This window comes from Pyrgilauda ruficollis, unplaced genomic scaffold (assembly GCF_017590135.1).
Source record: "Pyrgilauda ruficollis isolate IOZ18807 unplaced genomic scaffold, ASM1759013v1 scaffold43, whole genome shotgun sequence".
In the NCBI taxonomy this organism is placed as follows: Eukaryota; Metazoa; Chordata; class Aves; order Passeriformes; family Passeridae; genus Pyrgilauda; species Pyrgilauda ruficollis.
This window is the reverse complement of record NW_024525823.1, coordinates 11,283,636-11,301,360: the sequence shown is the minus strand read 5'-3', so window position 1 is coordinate 11,301,360 and position 17,725 is coordinate 11,283,636. Positions and strand designations below refer to the sequence as shown.

The following is a 17,725-nucleotide window of genomic DNA, read 5'->3' as shown; positions in this document are numbered from 1 at the left end:
TACCCAAAATTTTCCTTTTGGGGATATTTTGGTTAAACAGTTTTGGTCTGTGCCATTTTAATTACTATCTGAATTTCCTTCCAAAATCATTAGAAACAACAAACTTAAGGCTTGATAGGATTTTTAAAAAGGAAAAACTAGGAATGAAGTGTTGAAAAAGAAACATGCCATACCAAGGTGGGGGGAAAGTGGCATGCTGTGCTAAGATAAGCTCCAAGCTATCAAACTTTGACTTGCTACCATATAATTACACTGCCATTTCATCCAACTCACTCAACTGCTCTTTCACAAGCAATCACATTTATTTTGAAGCTTTGGCATTACTACTAGCTTTGTTGCCTAGTATTTATTTTTGTCATAGGTTCATGCTGGGAATAGAGGTGAATAGGAGACATAGATCAAAAATCACATCACCATAAAACATATTCAATATGTTTTTTTTCAGATCTCCTTTTTCACATGCTTTAAAAAACATCTGTTGTTCAGGGTTTTTAACCAAGCACTATTGACTTTAGGATGCCTAGGAAAACACTCAAGATGAAAGGCAAGCTGGCTTCATGAGCAAATCACCTTTTAATGGAAACTTTTGGCAACATGACTGAAGACATAAAGAACATTATGGCAGTTGAGCTGTCAGCTTCCTGAAGAGAGAGGGGTCCATAGAGGTCTAGGCAGTGTGAAACCAGATCAGCTCCAGCAGGACACAGGACAACCTTGATGCCCATGTAGCCAGCTGCTGTACAGTAAAAAAAGAACTGCCCATGGCCGTTAATTTAAGCTGCATGTTTCTAACGCTGAGAATTTATTTTAAAGAAACTGAAATATTGAGCTTTGTTTGCAACATATCCTTATTAGGGAAGAAAAGGCAAAACAACGGGAAAGTTACAGAACCACATGGGGATGAACTCCTTAAAATGAAAAGTCACAGACTTCATCTTACTGGGCTATGTTCTGCCCTCTGTCACCTTTGTACAATGCAAAGGATCTTTTGTGGTGCATCATGACAAGACCCTGATGACTGTCCAGGTCACAGAGCCTTATATTTCTGCAGAAAGTGTACAGGCAAAGCTGTGCATGAGAGCCCTCAGCCTGCCATCCTCCTCTGTAGAGGTTATATAAGGTCTTGTTCCCAGGGAAACTCTTTTTTTTTTTTTTTTTTTTTTTTTTTTTTTTTTTTTTTTTTTTTTTGTTAAATACGTCTTTGAGAGAGACCATTAACACCAGAATATCTTTTGAGCTAAGAAAGCAAAATGTTATTTTCTGACTTTTCCCTGGTGGAGCATGGCCATCCAAACACTCAGCTCAGCATCAGCCTACATCTACAACATCCCTTGCTGCCTCAGTTCCGCCTGCCTACCATGAAGCAAAAGCTAATGATAAAAGCTTGTTTGCCACTTGTTTGCCACAAGAACCAAAGTAATGTCCAAAAAGACACACCAAGTCCTATTAACTTCTGCTTCTTACAGAGAAAGCTGACTGCAGCTCTGAGTTCCAAGTTTCTCAGCAAGACTAAGATTTTTCTTTGCTCTGGTACACTGAAATTTGTTGGAAAACACACCCAAAAGAAGGAATCAGAAGGTATAGAAGGAAGGTAGAATAAAGCTCAGGATCTGACAAGTCAAAGAGCAAATTAATGACCAAATATTAGTAAAAAACTCTAAAATATAACATCATGTATAACAAGGGCTCAGAAAAGGAGGCAAGTTGTAAGGCATTCAAGCACATCCCTAGTCACATTATCAAATGGAAAATGTGAACAATACTGCCATTAGTTTTGTTCTTATTATTTTCCACAGGAAATTTTGATTTTCAGTAGAAATATGTTGGCCAAACTTAAAATACACTGAGTTGAAAACACAACTCCTTGTCTTTATGAAAACTATGGCTTAAACTCCTGGTGTCACACTCTTTCCTATAAGCACATCTCTTCTGGACAGAAATACCTTTATTTAACCAGTCAGTTTGACACAGACTTTCTTGCTGACACTAAATTTTCACTTATCATTACTTCTGAGAACGGTTTTCTATCACCCCATTTGGCAAGAAGCTGTCAGCCTTGCCTCAGACATCCAAGTTTCATCAGTTCTCACTGGACAGGAGCAAAGCAACATATTTGAGCACAAGGCACTAAACAACCAGAGAATCTAAACCTACTCAGATTTAATAAAATCTCTCCTCAGCACCAGGAGCTATTGAAAACACATCAAACATGCTTTGTAGAACAGGTTCCCATCGGCACTTGAATTAAGACCAAGATCATGATCTCTGAATCGTGGGCGACCACCTGCTGGCCTACCTGCAGGTTGTACCAGAGATCACACAGCACTGGAATTAAGGCTGTTTACCAGAGATAAAAATAATCTCCCACGGGAGATGATGGAAGCAACTCCCCAAGAAGAAAGAACCACAGCTGGCACCTTCTGCCACAGCAGCAGGCACACCACTCACACCTTGGCCTCTCTCACCTGATGCTTGCCAAGAGCAGGGCATGTTTGTAAACCCAAACCTGGGACCCCACCAGAAGACACCAGCACATGTGGCTGTGGAGAGGGCAAGAGGAGACACCAAGGAGCTGGCAGGTATCCTCATCCTCAGACACAGATGTAATGGATGCATGTGGGACAAGGTGGAGAAGAAGCTCCAAGCAGCTGTGTCTGGGCTGTGTCTGACCATGGCTGCTGGCCCACAGGCAGGAGGGCCCCCTCCACATCTAGCCTGCCCAGGAGGGACAGAGGTGATGAAATCAATGCCCACAAACAAGCTCTGGCCCCATCCTGTGACCTGCCTGGGACACAGCCCCTGACAGATACTGGGGCTTTAGCAGAGTGGTGGTGCCAGAAGCAGCACAGAGAATCCTGAAGATGATGCTGCTTCCTTCAGGTACCCTCCTGTCACCCAGAGCCACCTGACTGGACCGACTCTTTCCTTCCATCCCTTCCTAGGCCCAGCACACAATCTGAGCCATGGTGTCTCACTCCTCTCCCCCTGGGCTTCTCCAGCCTTTGGCTGCACACACGCGTGGCTGCACATAGAGCCTTCATGCAACCACTCAGCACATTCCCTCCTGAGACAGGCAAAAGGCTACAGTTTTTCAAATAAGTGCTCTACAAAGTTTTCACTTGCCGCACCTTTCAGAAACATGTTGATTCGGCCAACTACAAAACAGTTACAGTGTATGATATCAAAGCATTTTCAAAAGCATTGCTACAATTTCCTGGCAGCAAACAGCTGCCTTTTTCATCCTTCTGATTCACCCTCGCGAAGCAATTCATAACAGCCTTGGACTGACTCCAGGGCTAAATACATGTTATACCTAGGCGTGATCATGCACCCAGCCTGCGGCTCCCTGCCCTCTTCCATCCCATCCGACGAGCCCTGTGCGGCCCCAGCTTTTCCCACTTGGTCTCCCTGCTTACAGACTACTGCTGCCTGATGTCCCTTGGCTGCCCACTCTTTCCACTGGGATGAAGCCCCCCAAAGCAACTTTATTTCCCTCCCTGTCTCCTCTTGCCCAGTTTGACAACCTTTTAGAGGTCATCTTCATGGTGGGGCTTGGGAGAAGGCAAGCTCCCCCTACTCCACATGGGAACAGAGCTGTTGGGAGCTCATGCCCTGTCCTCTCTTCCTTTCCACTCCTTCCTTTGAGAGGAGAGCAGAAAACTGAGTTTGAATACCCAAACTCTGAATGCAGCCCAAATAATCAGCATTTTCTGAAGAGCCACTGCAGCAAACGGGCACAGTCAAAGGGAGCAGAATGCCATGGAGTCAAGGCAATGGCTCTGAGAGCTCTGATGAGAAGCCCCATAAGGAGAAAAGGGATTTGTCTCATCTTCCACATTGCTTTCACGGAAGTAATAACTCCAGCTTATTAAAAGCTACAATAATAACTGAATCAAGGAGTTTTGCATCTGTGCTTGAATATGATTTGAGTTATGCATAAGAACAGATACGTATCTAAGAAAGAAATCAACTCCTTCCAGTCAAACCTGTGCCCTCTCTGCTCATATGGGATAGGAGAAAAGAGAAAATCCAAGTTTTCTTGCCAGATGCCATCCAAATCTACTGCAGTGGTCTAAAAACACTTTAGGTTTTCATACAGCAACTCTAGCCTTCATCACTAACAGAACCATGCATGCTGCAAACACAAATAGGTTCACACCTTCACTGCTTTCTGAGGTGATGGAGTAAATGCAGAGCTAAGTGCTTCATCTCTAACCTCTCCACTGCCAAACCTGGGTCAAGAGCATCAACTTTTTACTGTGCCATTACCACAGAAGAGACACGTCCACACAGCCAGGACCAAAACCCTTCACTTCCACAGAGAACGGTGAGATGTCAGAGCTTTGTGCTTTTCCTGGCAGTGAGCTCAAACCAAGGGCAACACCACAGCCCTGATGCATTGCTGGGCAGGTGAGAACCCCCAGTCCTCCTTCCCAGCAGTGCTGGGGCCCAGAGCCACAGGCACCACGGGAGAGGTGGAGGGAGAAATGGCCACATATTTGGGGATTCCACAAACCCCTGGATTCAGGGCAAGTGCCATTTACACCAGCCAAACAACTGGCTGAGCCCTGCTTCAAAAGTATATATATCCACAGGAGGATTTTTTTTTTTTTTTAAGTCCAGCTTTACATACTTCACATTATTTTGTGGATACAGAAAAAACTATTTTCAAATAATGAAAGAAACTATTAAAAATTAAGGCGAGTCTATAATAAAAAAAAAAAAAAATAAAAGAAGTGACTGTCATCCTCCATGGCCTTCAAATCAGTATTAATATCTTTTGAAGGGAAAAATGCCCTATTGCAAAAGGAAAAACAAATAGCATGTAAATATTTTCTTTGAGTTGCATTTTAATTTAACTCCATTAGGAAGTCAGGAAACATTTTATCCTCTGTGCTGCAGCAGTTCCTGAGGACACTTATTTTGCTGCCCAAGCTAACCAAGTGGTGGCTGGCAGGAGGGCCGAGAGCAGGAAGGGAAGGTAGAGCAGCAGAAGAAACAAAGGAACACTGTGGAGTGCTGATTTTATTGCCCAAATTATTTACTTACCAACTTCAAAGGGATGCAAAAGGAGAAGGAGGCCAAACAAACCACAGCATGTTTTCCCCTCCTCTTCACAGACATTATTTACTGTAATGTCCCTCTTAAAGTAGAAATGAGAAAGAAGCAAATGACCTCCAATTGGTTCTGCGGCGGTTCCATAAATCACAAATTCCCACCACGTGCCCTGCCACAATCACCCCACAGCCATTCAGACTGCAGCTGGGAACTGCCTTTCCTCGGGATGTCCCCTGCAGCCAGCCTCACGAGATGCTCTGCCGCGAACATATGAAAAGTTATTTTGGTAACCAGTTGGATTGCCATCATCAGGTAAAGAAAAAAATCCCTGACAACCCTTTTGAATCTCTTATCTAGCAATGTAGCTTACATCCATATTACCATTTTTCAAAGTTTGAGTTTTTTAGCCATTGCAGCACAGCCATCTGGGGGTAGCCAGGGAAATGTTTCCAGCTACATGGCAGTGACTTTACAGGATTGCTATAATTGACCTGGGCAGCCTTTACTACCCCAGAAACCTCTCATCTTTGCAGAAGTTCTCAAAGACAAATACATACCAAGATCTGAGATTTTATTTATTTAGCTGCTAAAAGGTCAAAAGAAAGCAGATGCCATCCTGCTTATCTCCTTATAAGCAACTTCCATCAACATGAAGCCATGTCCACGAAGCCAGAACTTTACACTCAGCATGCAGGTTTGAAACCTGAACAAGTAGTAAAGTCTTTCTTACACTAACACAAATGTGAATCACGATCTGGTTCCACTGCAATCTGTGAAAGACAGACAGTACCAGAGTACATGTCAAAAATAAGTATGTTTTAGTCACTGCTTCCAGGACTTAGGCACTATACCCAAATGTAGCCCGCCAGAGAAGCAAGCTTCAGTACTGGAATTTGCTTTTCAGCACTCTAAATACAGCACTCTTGAGCTTGTGGGTGTGAGAAAACTTCTATGCCTTTTTAACTGCTGAAACAAAAGAGATTCATTATTTATTTACTGCAAGGCTTCATTTAAATATTTTTCAATGCTTTCCTTTTAGGAAGGTGGCATATTGCTGTGACTGACCATCTCAACATCTTATTGTTGTGCAGGTTTGGACAGATATGAGAATGGAGATACACGTGTATGGAAATTTCAGAGGAATCTTAGAGTCCCATTTTTGCAAAAGGGAAACTGATTTGTTTTCTAAATAAATAAACAATTACTATGAGATACATGTCCATATTACACACCTCAAGTGCAGAGAAGGCACCGAGTTCATTGCCAAGCACTTCTTGTACCTGCATGCTCAGAAAGAGCTGTGAAGGACTACAAATAAATGGGAAGATGGCCACATTCCTCCATCAGCCACCCCTGCAGAGCATCTCAGGACCCTGGTGATGGTTCAGAGCAATGAAGGCTATGAGGAGCAAATATCCCACAGACAGCAGTTTCTGCCCTGCCCCTCTGCCTACAGCATCCCAGAAATGTGTCAACAACACAGGGCTGGAGTAGGAGATGGAGCTCTCCCACCCTGTGCTGGGCTGTCCCTGGGTTGGGGGGACATGTGGCCATTAGGGCATCTCCTCCAGTTCTGCTGACTTGAGGCAAACATGAAGTTGGAATCTTGGATTTTTATTAAGGGCTTTTCAGGCAAAGTAGGAAATGCTAATCTTAACTAAGAGTCATATCATATGTATGCAAATTGTTTGCTCTACTTTCTCCATCTGTTTTCTTCCCAGGTTTTTCTCTGCGCTATGCTTTACTGGAGATTAACTTACAGTATATTGCACCAAATTTGGACTGTGTGGGAAACATATGCTGCAAGCTCAAGGCCAGACTCGAATATTGGGTTGCACAGGAATAGGAATATTCACAGCAGTGCTAAGGACTGACAAACCCACAGGGACAGGAAATTCAGTGACACCAGGGTAAGGAGAGGCTGAAGCAGAGCTGTTCCAGTTACAGTAGCAGGTGGGAAGGCAAGATTTCAAAACTGTTTTAATTTGGGCAAGAGGAAATGGCTGAACATGATAGAATGAAACCACACACTCCCCTCATTTTAATATGCAATTACCTTGTTAGTGTGATACACGTTGAGCAAGACAGTTATCAGTGATGGAGGATGGTCTTTTTTTCTGGCAATCAAACTTCTCCTGACTTACTTGAAAAATCATGCATCCACCTTTTATGCCAGTATGCCTAGGTGGAATATGTCACTTGTTGATAAGAAAGGACAAGAGAAAGGATGCTACTTCTCTCAAAGTGAATTATACAAACACCCCATTATCCCCAAGGTGTAAATCAACAAATATCTCAAGAGAAAACAAACTGGTTTGTGATGGAAACAATAATTGTCATTTATCAGGACAACAACAACAAAAAAAAAAAAAAATCCAAAAAATGGAAGAAAAAAAAACCCAAACAAACAAAAAAAAATCATGCCTTTTGACTCAGTGAACCCAGTGTCTAAGAAACTATTTCCTCCATGGTTACTGCAAACTAACAACAAATGTTTTTTTGCAATTCCAGTAGAAATGGAAGCAAAATTTTACTGATCTAAGATGAAGAAACAATCAAAGAACTACTCTGACCTGATGCACTGAAAGCAAGAATTGCCTTTGATCAGTATCGTCCCACAACCAGCCTGCTTGATACTCATCCTCAAGGTACTAAACAAAATGGTACATGCAGAAGATCCATAAGTTTTTGTGATCTTCCCAATTCATTGTGGTTACATATAGTTGCTGTGAAAGATGTTTTAAATTCAAAAAGAAAAAAAAAAGAAAAACAAAGGAAAGCAGCTACATCATTACTTAAGTACTACAGCGTTGGTTGTAGCACCACATGTGACCCACAGCATCACTTCTGTGTCTTCTGTGACACGTTAATGAGGCTGCATAAAAGGTATTTATGGATGTGAAAAACAGCAGAGAGAAGTATATTTTATGCCACCTTGTGTACACCACTAATACTGAAACTTCATAATTCCATTTTGACCAGATTTTTTTTGATTGACAGTAGTATTAAACAATCACATTCTCAACTTTTGAAACAGGATACAGTAGACAGTTTTTCACTCAGCCCAAGAGTGAAAGCCTCAGTGTAACTGCCTAGTTTACTTGGATCCAGTTTTAGTTTGCTTTCCACCTACAAAACACAGCAACTAAGTTTCATCTAAAAAAAAATAGTGGTTTAATTTTCAAAACACAAGCATTAGCAAGGACCATGAGTTTAAACACATCTCTTCTGTCTGTGCTAAAATGCTAGATCAGTAAGTGCCGATTCCTTGGGTTTGAAAATGTTAACATGACTGCTCAAAAAGCCTGCAGGAGCTCAGAGGCACTTGAACTTCAATTCCCCTGTAGCATGCTGACATAAGAAACATGGGCTAATACAAACCCCTGCCTTTGGGAGAAAGCTGACACAACAGGGAAGGCAACAGCTCAAATGTGAGCCACGAACCTCACTGCTAAAGCATCCCAGCAGAGGGAGACCCACAGGATAACTAAATTTATTTTACAAGTTAAAATATATTTTTGCAGACCTAGAGGACAAAGTGTGGACTTTTTTTTGTTGTTGTTGTTACGAGTTCATTTTACAAATGAGGCATTGCTGACTATTAAGATCAAAACAACATACCAACACAGAACTGGTGTGGCACCAGAGCAAAACACGAGTGAATTTCAGGCAGAAGCCACACATCCCCTTTCTGCAGTTGGTGCAGCTGCAACAACAAGGCTCAGGCACCTAACAAAGCTATTCTGTTCGGGTGGGTGAAGAAATCCACCTATGTTTCCAGCTTTTTGAAGTCTTTGCTGCTACTCCATGAAGAAAAGTTTTGTTTGATTTCTGACAGGACACACACAGGCCTTTGTATAGCATGAGGGATCACATCCAGAATTCCCCATGTGTTTTTGTAATTTGAAATAAAACAAACAAACAAAATTTTTATTCAGTAGACATGAACATCTGGAAGATGACATCAACATGACTTCAACTTTAATGTCAAAGCATTAGACTGAAATCCAATATTGTTGAACAATTTGTGGTGGAAATGCCAGAAACTCGAACATCATGGAATAAAACTGTGAGGGATATGAGGTTTCTGCAGAAACTGAAGGAAGAAACAATGTTTTAGAGCTTAACTAAATGCCTGAAGAACACAATGCAGTTACAGATGTAGCTTGGGCTGAAATGCATGATACTAAGTATAAAAGGGAACACCCTGGTCCTGTGGAAGGCCTGGGGACTGGGTTTCTAGCCTTGCCCTGCTCTGCTTTCCCCATTTATTCTCCTGTCCCTCATTATGGTTGGCTGGAAAGCACCTTCACTGAAGCTCTTTGGAGATGGGCAAATACTGCACAGCATGGGTGCCCTCCCATCCTTCTTTGTGCCTACGTGGGGGAGCAGAACGGAGCTGCCACCAGACAGCAGTCCCATCCCATCAGGGAAAGAGAAATAACAAATATGGTCACAGTGGGACTGGAAATCCTGCTCCAAAAGGATGAGAAAGTACCACCATCACCAAACTAAGCCTTCATGTCTTGGAAGGAAACTCCTGAGAGGCAAGTCCTGCCTCTGTGAAAAGAGGAGACAGGGAGAGAGGCAATAAAAGACCAAAATGCTTCCTCTCCTCAAAACACTCAGCTCCCAGGCCTAATTATACAGGATCAACAATCCTAACCAAAACTACTGGCAGCCTCTCTCTATGTACAAGCATGCAGCCAACCTCAAAATTGTGGCTTTAACACTCACACAATTTTCACAGGCAAAAATCAGTTTAATTAGATAGCTTGTAATTTATTTTGAAAGCAAAAGTGAAGGTATCTGTATACTCTTAAAACTAGTCAAACCACTATCCTTTTCTTTATTTAAGCATCACTATTAGCTTGTCCCAGTTTGAAGTTTCCCGCTCCCAGTTGTAACACTAATTAAACCTTTTGGGGAAGTTGTGCGCTCATTCTTATGCATTGCTATTAACATTTTTTATTGCAGTTAGTTGGGATCCAACACCATCCACTGAACCCAGTCAGAAGGATTTTATTTTGATTTTGTCTGGCTTGTTTTATTCTTAGCAGATGGTGCAAACCCATATGTTGATGAGTACATGCCACAGGAGAGCATCTGATCCGATAGAGCCAGCCCCAAACTACAGTGATGTCTGTGCTGAGGACTTCAGTGCCTGCCACCACACAGGACCACACTTCTCAGCATGGTGTGAGAGCTCAGATGGGCTTTCAAAACTATACCAGTCCTGGTATCTAAGATACTTTTGAAAAGGTACTTTAGGCATCTCTATACAGCAGCATGACTGTCCTCAAAAGTGGTATTTTTTCAAGCTAGTTTTTACTGTGCTACCCATGTAACTCAGGTGGACTAAAGGTGACACTTGTATTTGATAAATATAAAGGAGCATAGTTTTGCATATGCAAATCAACAAATAATTGTCGTTAAATATGATTCAACAGCCATGCAGGAAACAACTTTCCCAAAGCATCTTTTTCTCTCTGCATTGTCAGAGAGACTCCTGCTGCCCTCCCTGTCTTTGATTTTGTTTGAAATACATCCTCTGATAACCTAAAGAGAAGTACTTATGAAGAGCTCAGAGCTATTTATAGCAAAGTCTGTGTGACTGAAAACATTGCAGTTTTCTTGTGGTGGGTACTTGCATTGCTTATGAACTGCAACTGGAAAACTGTTGCCTCCCTCTTTAGCAATTCTAGTCAGCATTCCCAAGGCAAGAGAGAGGGAGCCAAGGAAGGAAACAGACATAAGGACAAAACGCAAACAAACTGAAAATTTACCAATCACTTATATTCAGAAACTGAAGCGGGGGGCGGGGGTTTGGGTACAAGAAAGACTCATCTCAATCTGCATTTCAAACTGCTGGAAATGGGCATACAAAGTGGATTAGCATGATCACACCAGTATTCTTCAGCAAGGGTTTTGTGCAAGCCCCTGAGAACAGGCATAATCTCTCGTAATTACTGGATACACTCTTGTCACATTGAATAACAACCTTTCCTCAAAACATATAATAGTCTACTCCCCATCGATTCTTCCAGCTGGGCGTTGGGTGCGATTGTCAACAGACCCAGGAATACAGCAAGCAAAGCTCACTCCTGGATGCTGATCTGCAAATCCCACATGAACTAGTTTCATAGCTGTGTTTTATTCGAAGTGAAAATAAATGAGGTACAGCAAGAGCAGTGGCTTAAATCTTGTACTTAATAGATTAAAATCCCTGTTCCTCTTATGCCTTCCCACAAACAAACAACCTTTGGGTCAGTTTTAAATCCTACTGGCCAGAAATGTGATAGAAAATGAGTCAAAACTCTGGAAGACTCAGATTCAACTCTGATTTCTGCTGCTCACAATTACATGGTTCAAGGTCTTGCTCAACAACACCAGAAGAAAAAAAAACAAGGAATGGTGAAAGGCAAAGATAACGTGTTCAGGTTTGGCTCCCTTCTGCTTGGGATTTAACCGCTGGGGGAGATTTTTAGAAGACATACCAGGATACAGGATGGCTGTGTGAAGTTGGCAGACAGAGAAAAAGGTATATTTTTTACTTGTCAGTAAAGAACTGGCAACTGAAACCCCAAAAGATTGGTGTACAGCAGAATAAAAAGAGAAAAGAACCGCCTTTTATTATAAATCCCAAAGCCATATATTACTCATGGACAGTCATAGATGTAGTATTTGTTCCCAGGTGAGACCTACTAAGTCTATAAATATTTTTTGAATTAAAATTGTTTCCCTTGATGTTCAGCCTTTCTTATCATTTTATAGACAACAAAATTCCACATTCATAGATTCCTCAGACAACACACACATTTAACATATTTTTAAGAACGGAAAGAATGCTGACACCTGAACTCTACACAACCACACTCAGATACAAGCCATTCTCTGAAATAACCAAGACACAGTGAAAAAAGGGGTCTTTCCTTAATTTGAAACCAAAGTAAAAGAACAGAAGGTATAACAGCCCTTTCATCCTTGTTCTGTAGCACGCCACAAGAAAAAGTTAAGAGGAAGGTAAAGTCAGCTCATGAGGAGTCAGAAAAATATAATGCTTCATTTTTTAAAATGGATATTTTAACACCAATATACTTAAACCACTGCATATTGCTTTGAACCAGCTGATGGGAAATACCAGTGGTGACAAGATACAGAATTATCTGAAACTCGAGCCTGATTCACTCTGGCACATCTCCTGCTCCATTACAACTTTTAAATCAAGTCAAGAAGCTTGTGTAACAGGAAGTTTGTATCCACTTATCCTTATCTCCTTTCTCCACTGGTGTGACTTTAGAACACTTAGCCCTTAATTTATAGGGTAATAGTAATAAACAAACACAGAAGAACTTCCCCCGTGGAGAAATGAAGTGTGTGTGGTGGGGAATCAACATGTTTTCTGCTTTCTAGACACTGGACAGATTATCTTGTAAATCTGAGTTTGGTCCAAAGAGAACCAGGCAGAATAGCACTCGTGTTTTTATTCTGTTGATTTGATAGTAGAAACATTTTTAACATGAATAAAACAACAGTGCTTTTACCGATTAATTTGGGAATGTGGACAAGAAGGGACATTCACACTTACTACTGTGTTACTGTACGCACAAAAACCCCCTGAAATCCCAGCAGACTTACTATTACTCACTTGCACCCCAAATGACTTTCTTCTCCCTGGTGCCATTGACTGAGGGGCAAGCAGTGGTGAAAGAGAAAACAAACAAAAAACCCCCTCAATACACTGATGAAAAGAGGGGATTAATGGAATGGTTTTTCCCTTGCTACATATATTTCCTGGAACATATCAAATTGGAATCCCAGCACACGGAGTACAGAACGGCAAAGCTACCAAGAAGCTGGCAAGTGGCAACACGACTCATACCAACTTCTCCCTTTGGTGGGGATGTGTACCAAAAATCTCTGTTAATAGGAGGTTATGGGAAGAACAGGTATAAATCAGCCGAAGTACTTTCTGCCAATGCCTGTATACAGCTAATGCACAGCGCTGGGTTCTGGAATGTGCAGCCAAGTCAGAACATTAATACAGGATTTCTAAGTTATCTGAATGCTCAAGCCCATTATGATGCTTAGTCTCCAGTACTAGCTAGTTTATCGGTAGCTGCCAGTGAAGTCTTCTAAGACTGGATGCATCAGGCCACGCAATGCAACAGCCAAGAGGCTGCAACTCCGCGGCCAGAGATGTCAGCTGTACTGGTCATTTACACAGGAAGCTTAAAAACACAGGGCAAAGAGGAACCCGCGCTCTATTTGCAACAAACCGCACTACCACAAAAAGGCTCGTAACATCCCCTCGAGATTCCTACGAAACTTTGTCCCGGCACGAGTAGGGGCATTGCACTCTCTCCCCGAGGCGGCGGGAGAGCAGAGCTGCCTGTACGCGGCCGTGGGACGGGGGCTGCCGGCCCCAGCGCCGCCGGAGCAGACGCGGAGCTGCCGCTGACCCAGCGCCGCCCGCCGCGCCCGGGGCTCCCGCCGGGGCTGAGGAGGCGCGGCCGCAGCCGGGCGCCCAGGTGGCCTCCCCCTGCTCGCAACTTTCCGGAGACTTTTTCGCCTCTTATCTGACTTATTATAATAAGACAAAAAAAGTCCTAATTAACAAAGATCAAAAAAGTCGTAGTATACGTTTACCGTAAGGCTGGTTACCACTTTAATCTCACAGCTACTCAGACACAGGGATAAACCCGGCGAGGATTAACCAGGTCAGCTATATACAGCCCTGAGAGCAGCTCAGGCTACGCTCCCGCAGAGCAGCGAGGCGAGGGCGGCGGGGGCAGCCCGCCGCAGCCCTCCGCTCGCCCCCAGCGCGGGGAGCCGCCGGGGCCGCGCCTGCCGACCCTCCCCGCCCGGCCCCGGACTCACCCAGCGTCTCCGCCCGCAGCCAGAGCGGGGCCGAGGCTCCGAGCAGCAGCGAGAGCAGCAGCGAGGGGGCCGCCCGCGCCCCCCCGGCGGGGCCCATGGCTCCGGCTCTCGGCGGGGCGGGCAAGGCACAACTTCCCCACTTCCCTCCTGCTCCTTTCTCCTCCTCTCCTCTTCCTCCTCCTTCTTCTCCTTCTCGTTGGGGCGGCTCCGGAGCCAGCCCGCGCTCCCGCGGAGGGGGGCGGCCACCTCCCGGCATCCTTCCCCCCCGCAGGTGTTTCTGCGGAGGCGGAGAAGGGGCCGTGCGGGGCTCCCTCTGGCCCCGTGCCCCGCCGGTGGCCGGGCTGCAGCGCTGCCGCCTCCCGCCTCCCCGGCCTGGGGCTGGGGGTGGAGAGAGGAAACGGGAGAAGGGGAAGCGCCACAATTCCCATTGGGCTGCCGCTCGGGGTATCTCCTCCTCCTGCCGTGGACCGAGGGGCCGGCGCGGCCCCGCCGCCCCCTCCCCTCGCCGAGTGCTGCCTCTCCCACCCGCCGCCGCTCTGGGGTGCTGCACCGGGGTCGCGGCGTTTCCCCAAACCCACGCAGCCCCCGGCATCGCCTGCGAGCCCCCGAAGTTGGCGAGCCATGTACATGCTCACATGCATATATACACGCGCTCGTATATACGAGTACGTTCTTGAGGAAACAGGATTATTTTGCCCTTCGCAGGCTAATTCCCAGGTGTCGCTCCCGCTGCAGGGGCGCGGGGGCGGACACGAGTGGGGCTGGCGGGCAGCGCAGCCGGACCGGGCAAGCGAGAGCAAAGCTGGGGTTGTGACCGGGCTTCCCGGTGCTGAGGAAGTGTCTCCACGCAGGTTTGCAAACCGCGTGGTTAGCCTGTGCCAGCATTGTCTGTTAGAATTATGGGCTGAATTAAATAGGAGTTTTCTAAAGTATGCTGTGGGCATCTCTCTGTCTGGGTGGGACCTTGACTGCCCGGCTCTGAAGAAACCTGTGGCACAGGGAGGGTTGCAGATGCATAACAGAGAACACAGTGCCAGCAGCTGCAGGAGACCTGAATGTTAAGCAGGCCCCAGTGGTTTGCCTTTTAAAAGTACCCTGGTGAATGGAAGGTGAGCTGTCTGACTCTGTACAGCCTTTTCAGGGATGGGTTGCCGTGAGGCAGGTGGATTCACACTGCTGGCAGGTCAGGAACACTGTGCTGCTATGTTAAAATGAAGTGCAGAATTAACTTGTATGTCAGAGACAACATCGCTAGATTTTATATTATGTTAGAAAAAGTCGAGTTTGGTAAACCTTTATTCTAATTGCGCTCTTGTTTTGTAAGTGTTAATGTCTGTTTTTTAACTTTTCAGACACCATATGTGATCAGGCATATTTTTTGCCATGTACCCAGTACATTATATTCTTGGTATATGTATTTAACACACGTTGTTAGTATTTGAGACTTACCCTTCTTTTCAAAGGAGAGTTTGAAATCTAGACTAAATGTTAGAGATTAAATAAGGCAGAGAGAGTGTTTGATAGTGCAGCAGTTTGGTAGTCAGGCTTATCCTCACTGGATTTTGCCAACAAATGCCAGCATCCTTCTGGCTGAAGGAGGTTGGGATAGGTCACTCTCTTCAAAACTCTGAAGGCTGAGCGACTTTTAAAGAAGAGTGTGTCCATGTGAATAAAAGTGGCCTGTTCTTGTTTGCTTCTTTGCTCCTCACAGATTGTCAGGAGCAAATCCATACAAATGAGAGTGATTACGGAGACAAAGGGGAGAAAGTCAAACTCTGCAACAGCCTCAAGACTGGATTTAAAGACCCCACAGGAGCGGTGAAAATATTGTGGTCACAGAAAATAGTTTTTCCAATACCACATTCTGGTCCAAAACCTACAGAAGAGACTCAGGATAAATGGAAACATGAGGGAGAGAGATGGATAGGATAATACATATGTTGCAAAACATATATACTCTGAAAGAGTGGTAGTTGTTGCAATATAACCACATATGAGCCTGCATTGTTTTGTATTAGTCTCAGCAGGCAATCAAAACCAGTCAGTCCTACATGCGTTGGTAATTACACTGATTTGTGTTCCATTAACTGAGATCTAGAATATATTCTCTAGTAATAGTGCCAGGTTCTAGTTCTATTTGTTAAGAGTTATCATAAATATGGACAGAACAGTCCTGTAGGTCAATCCCAACTAACCTTAGGGAAGCAGTACTGTGATAAACTTGCTTTGGTGATCTTGGGCAATTTAGTGTGCAAAACACTTTGCCATGGAGCTTGTAGATAATGCCACTAGTGCTGACCTCTCCACAGAACTTGGATGGTTGGTAATCGGTAGAGGTAGGTTAGGAGCCTTGGAAGGCCAAAACAGTTTTTGCCTGTCACACAGCTCTAGAGGCTCAGAACAAGAGGGGAGGTAGGTTGATAGATACCATGAAAGGAGGCTTTCTTCATCTCCTGGGCGCTGGAGGCTTGGCAGTGCCCTCTGAGACAGAGAGATAATGATTCAATTCGCAGTTATTTTTATTTCAATGATCCGTAGTGAAATGATAAGTCATGCCCTTGAGACTGGGGCTGTAAAATATCTGGGAGTGGTATTTATTTTCTGCTCATGACCAGTGAAGAGAGCACTGGTGGAGGGAAAGCGTGCAGGCTGCCTTTTCGATCTCGCCACTCTGGGCTCAGCCGGAGCTGGTCGCTTGTCCAAGGCCACGTGTTTCCTGTTGCAAACGTGGAGTGCTCAGGGGAAAGCCTTGCTCCTCTAGCCAGTGTTGGGAGCACAGCTTTCCTATGGATTTCAGCAGGATAATAATAATGCAATCAGTGAAGTAGCTTCTGTATTATTTATTTTGCTATTAAATTCTCATTACCATGCCCTCTCTCTGTCAGTTTTCAATATGCTGTAGGCAAGAAACTTACTGTCTGCTTCCAAGATTAAATAATCATTAAGATGAATGAAATAGTTTATAGCTCTCAAAGTTGCTATTCACAAGGAGGACTTGTGTAACCCCTGTCACCTTGATACATTGGTTCATGTGTACTTTTCCAAATTTCCCTTTGTAAGGAGGAGAGTTAAAACCAGTTTTTAAATAAATACTGTTTTAAAGGCAAGCGCTTTGAGTTAACTCAAAAGATTAGTTCAGAAAGAAGGCATACATTGAGCCCGACTAATATGTTGTCACACGGTGGGAACTTCACAACAGGAAAACCCCCTGCCAAACCACTTCTGACAGCTTTTTGCAACTGATTTTGGTCACCAACACTGACTTAATTTGGAAGAGACCAAATTCACCCAAACACATAGCTACTTTTTAGCATGAGCATAGGCCTTTCCTTTACAGGTAATTTCCCAAGGTTAGTTAGGAGTTAGGAGTATGTTTGTTGGAAATTATATTAACTGAGTCACCTACAACTAGATAATGTGTCTTATTTCATTGTGTGGATACTGTGCAGCCAGCTGCAAATGAGCCATTGAATTTTTACTCCACAGACCTTTGACCCCAGGATGAACAAACAGGGAGTGAGGACTTCAGGACCAAATCAGCTCAAAACATTTCAGAAGGTGGATGGTCAGTACAGGACATACCCAGGTTTCATTTGTAGACTTGTACAGTCTCTAGCGTCATGGATTTACTTTCTTGACCTATACTCTTTACATACTGTTGCATAATTGTACACGACACATAGAGAAAGAGCTGCTTTTAAGCAGATGTAAATCATCTGATGAGTCCTTGTTTTCCTCGTGTGATGTTAAACTGGTAGTTTGTCTGGGGCAAGGGGCAGGGGAGGAG

The 17,725-nt window shown here is 44.1% G+C and overlaps 1 protein-coding gene across 1 annotated transcript in view; it reads right to left on the bottom strand.

The window, feature by feature from the left end:
* The window catches only part of DCBLD1 (discoidin, CUB and LCCL domain containing 1), a 45,950-nt gene extending 31,684 nt beyond the window's left edge, over window positions 1–14,266 (bottom strand). Inside the window, exon 1 of the mRNA XM_041478203.1 lies at window positions 13,939–14,266. Within this exon, the coding sequence (XP_041334137.1) occupies window positions 13,939–14,194 (256 nt within the window). The 5' untranslated portion in view covers window positions 14,195–14,266. The remainder of the gene's footprint in view (window positions 1–13,938) is intronic.
* Window positions 14,267–17,725: the final 3,459 nt, after the last annotated feature.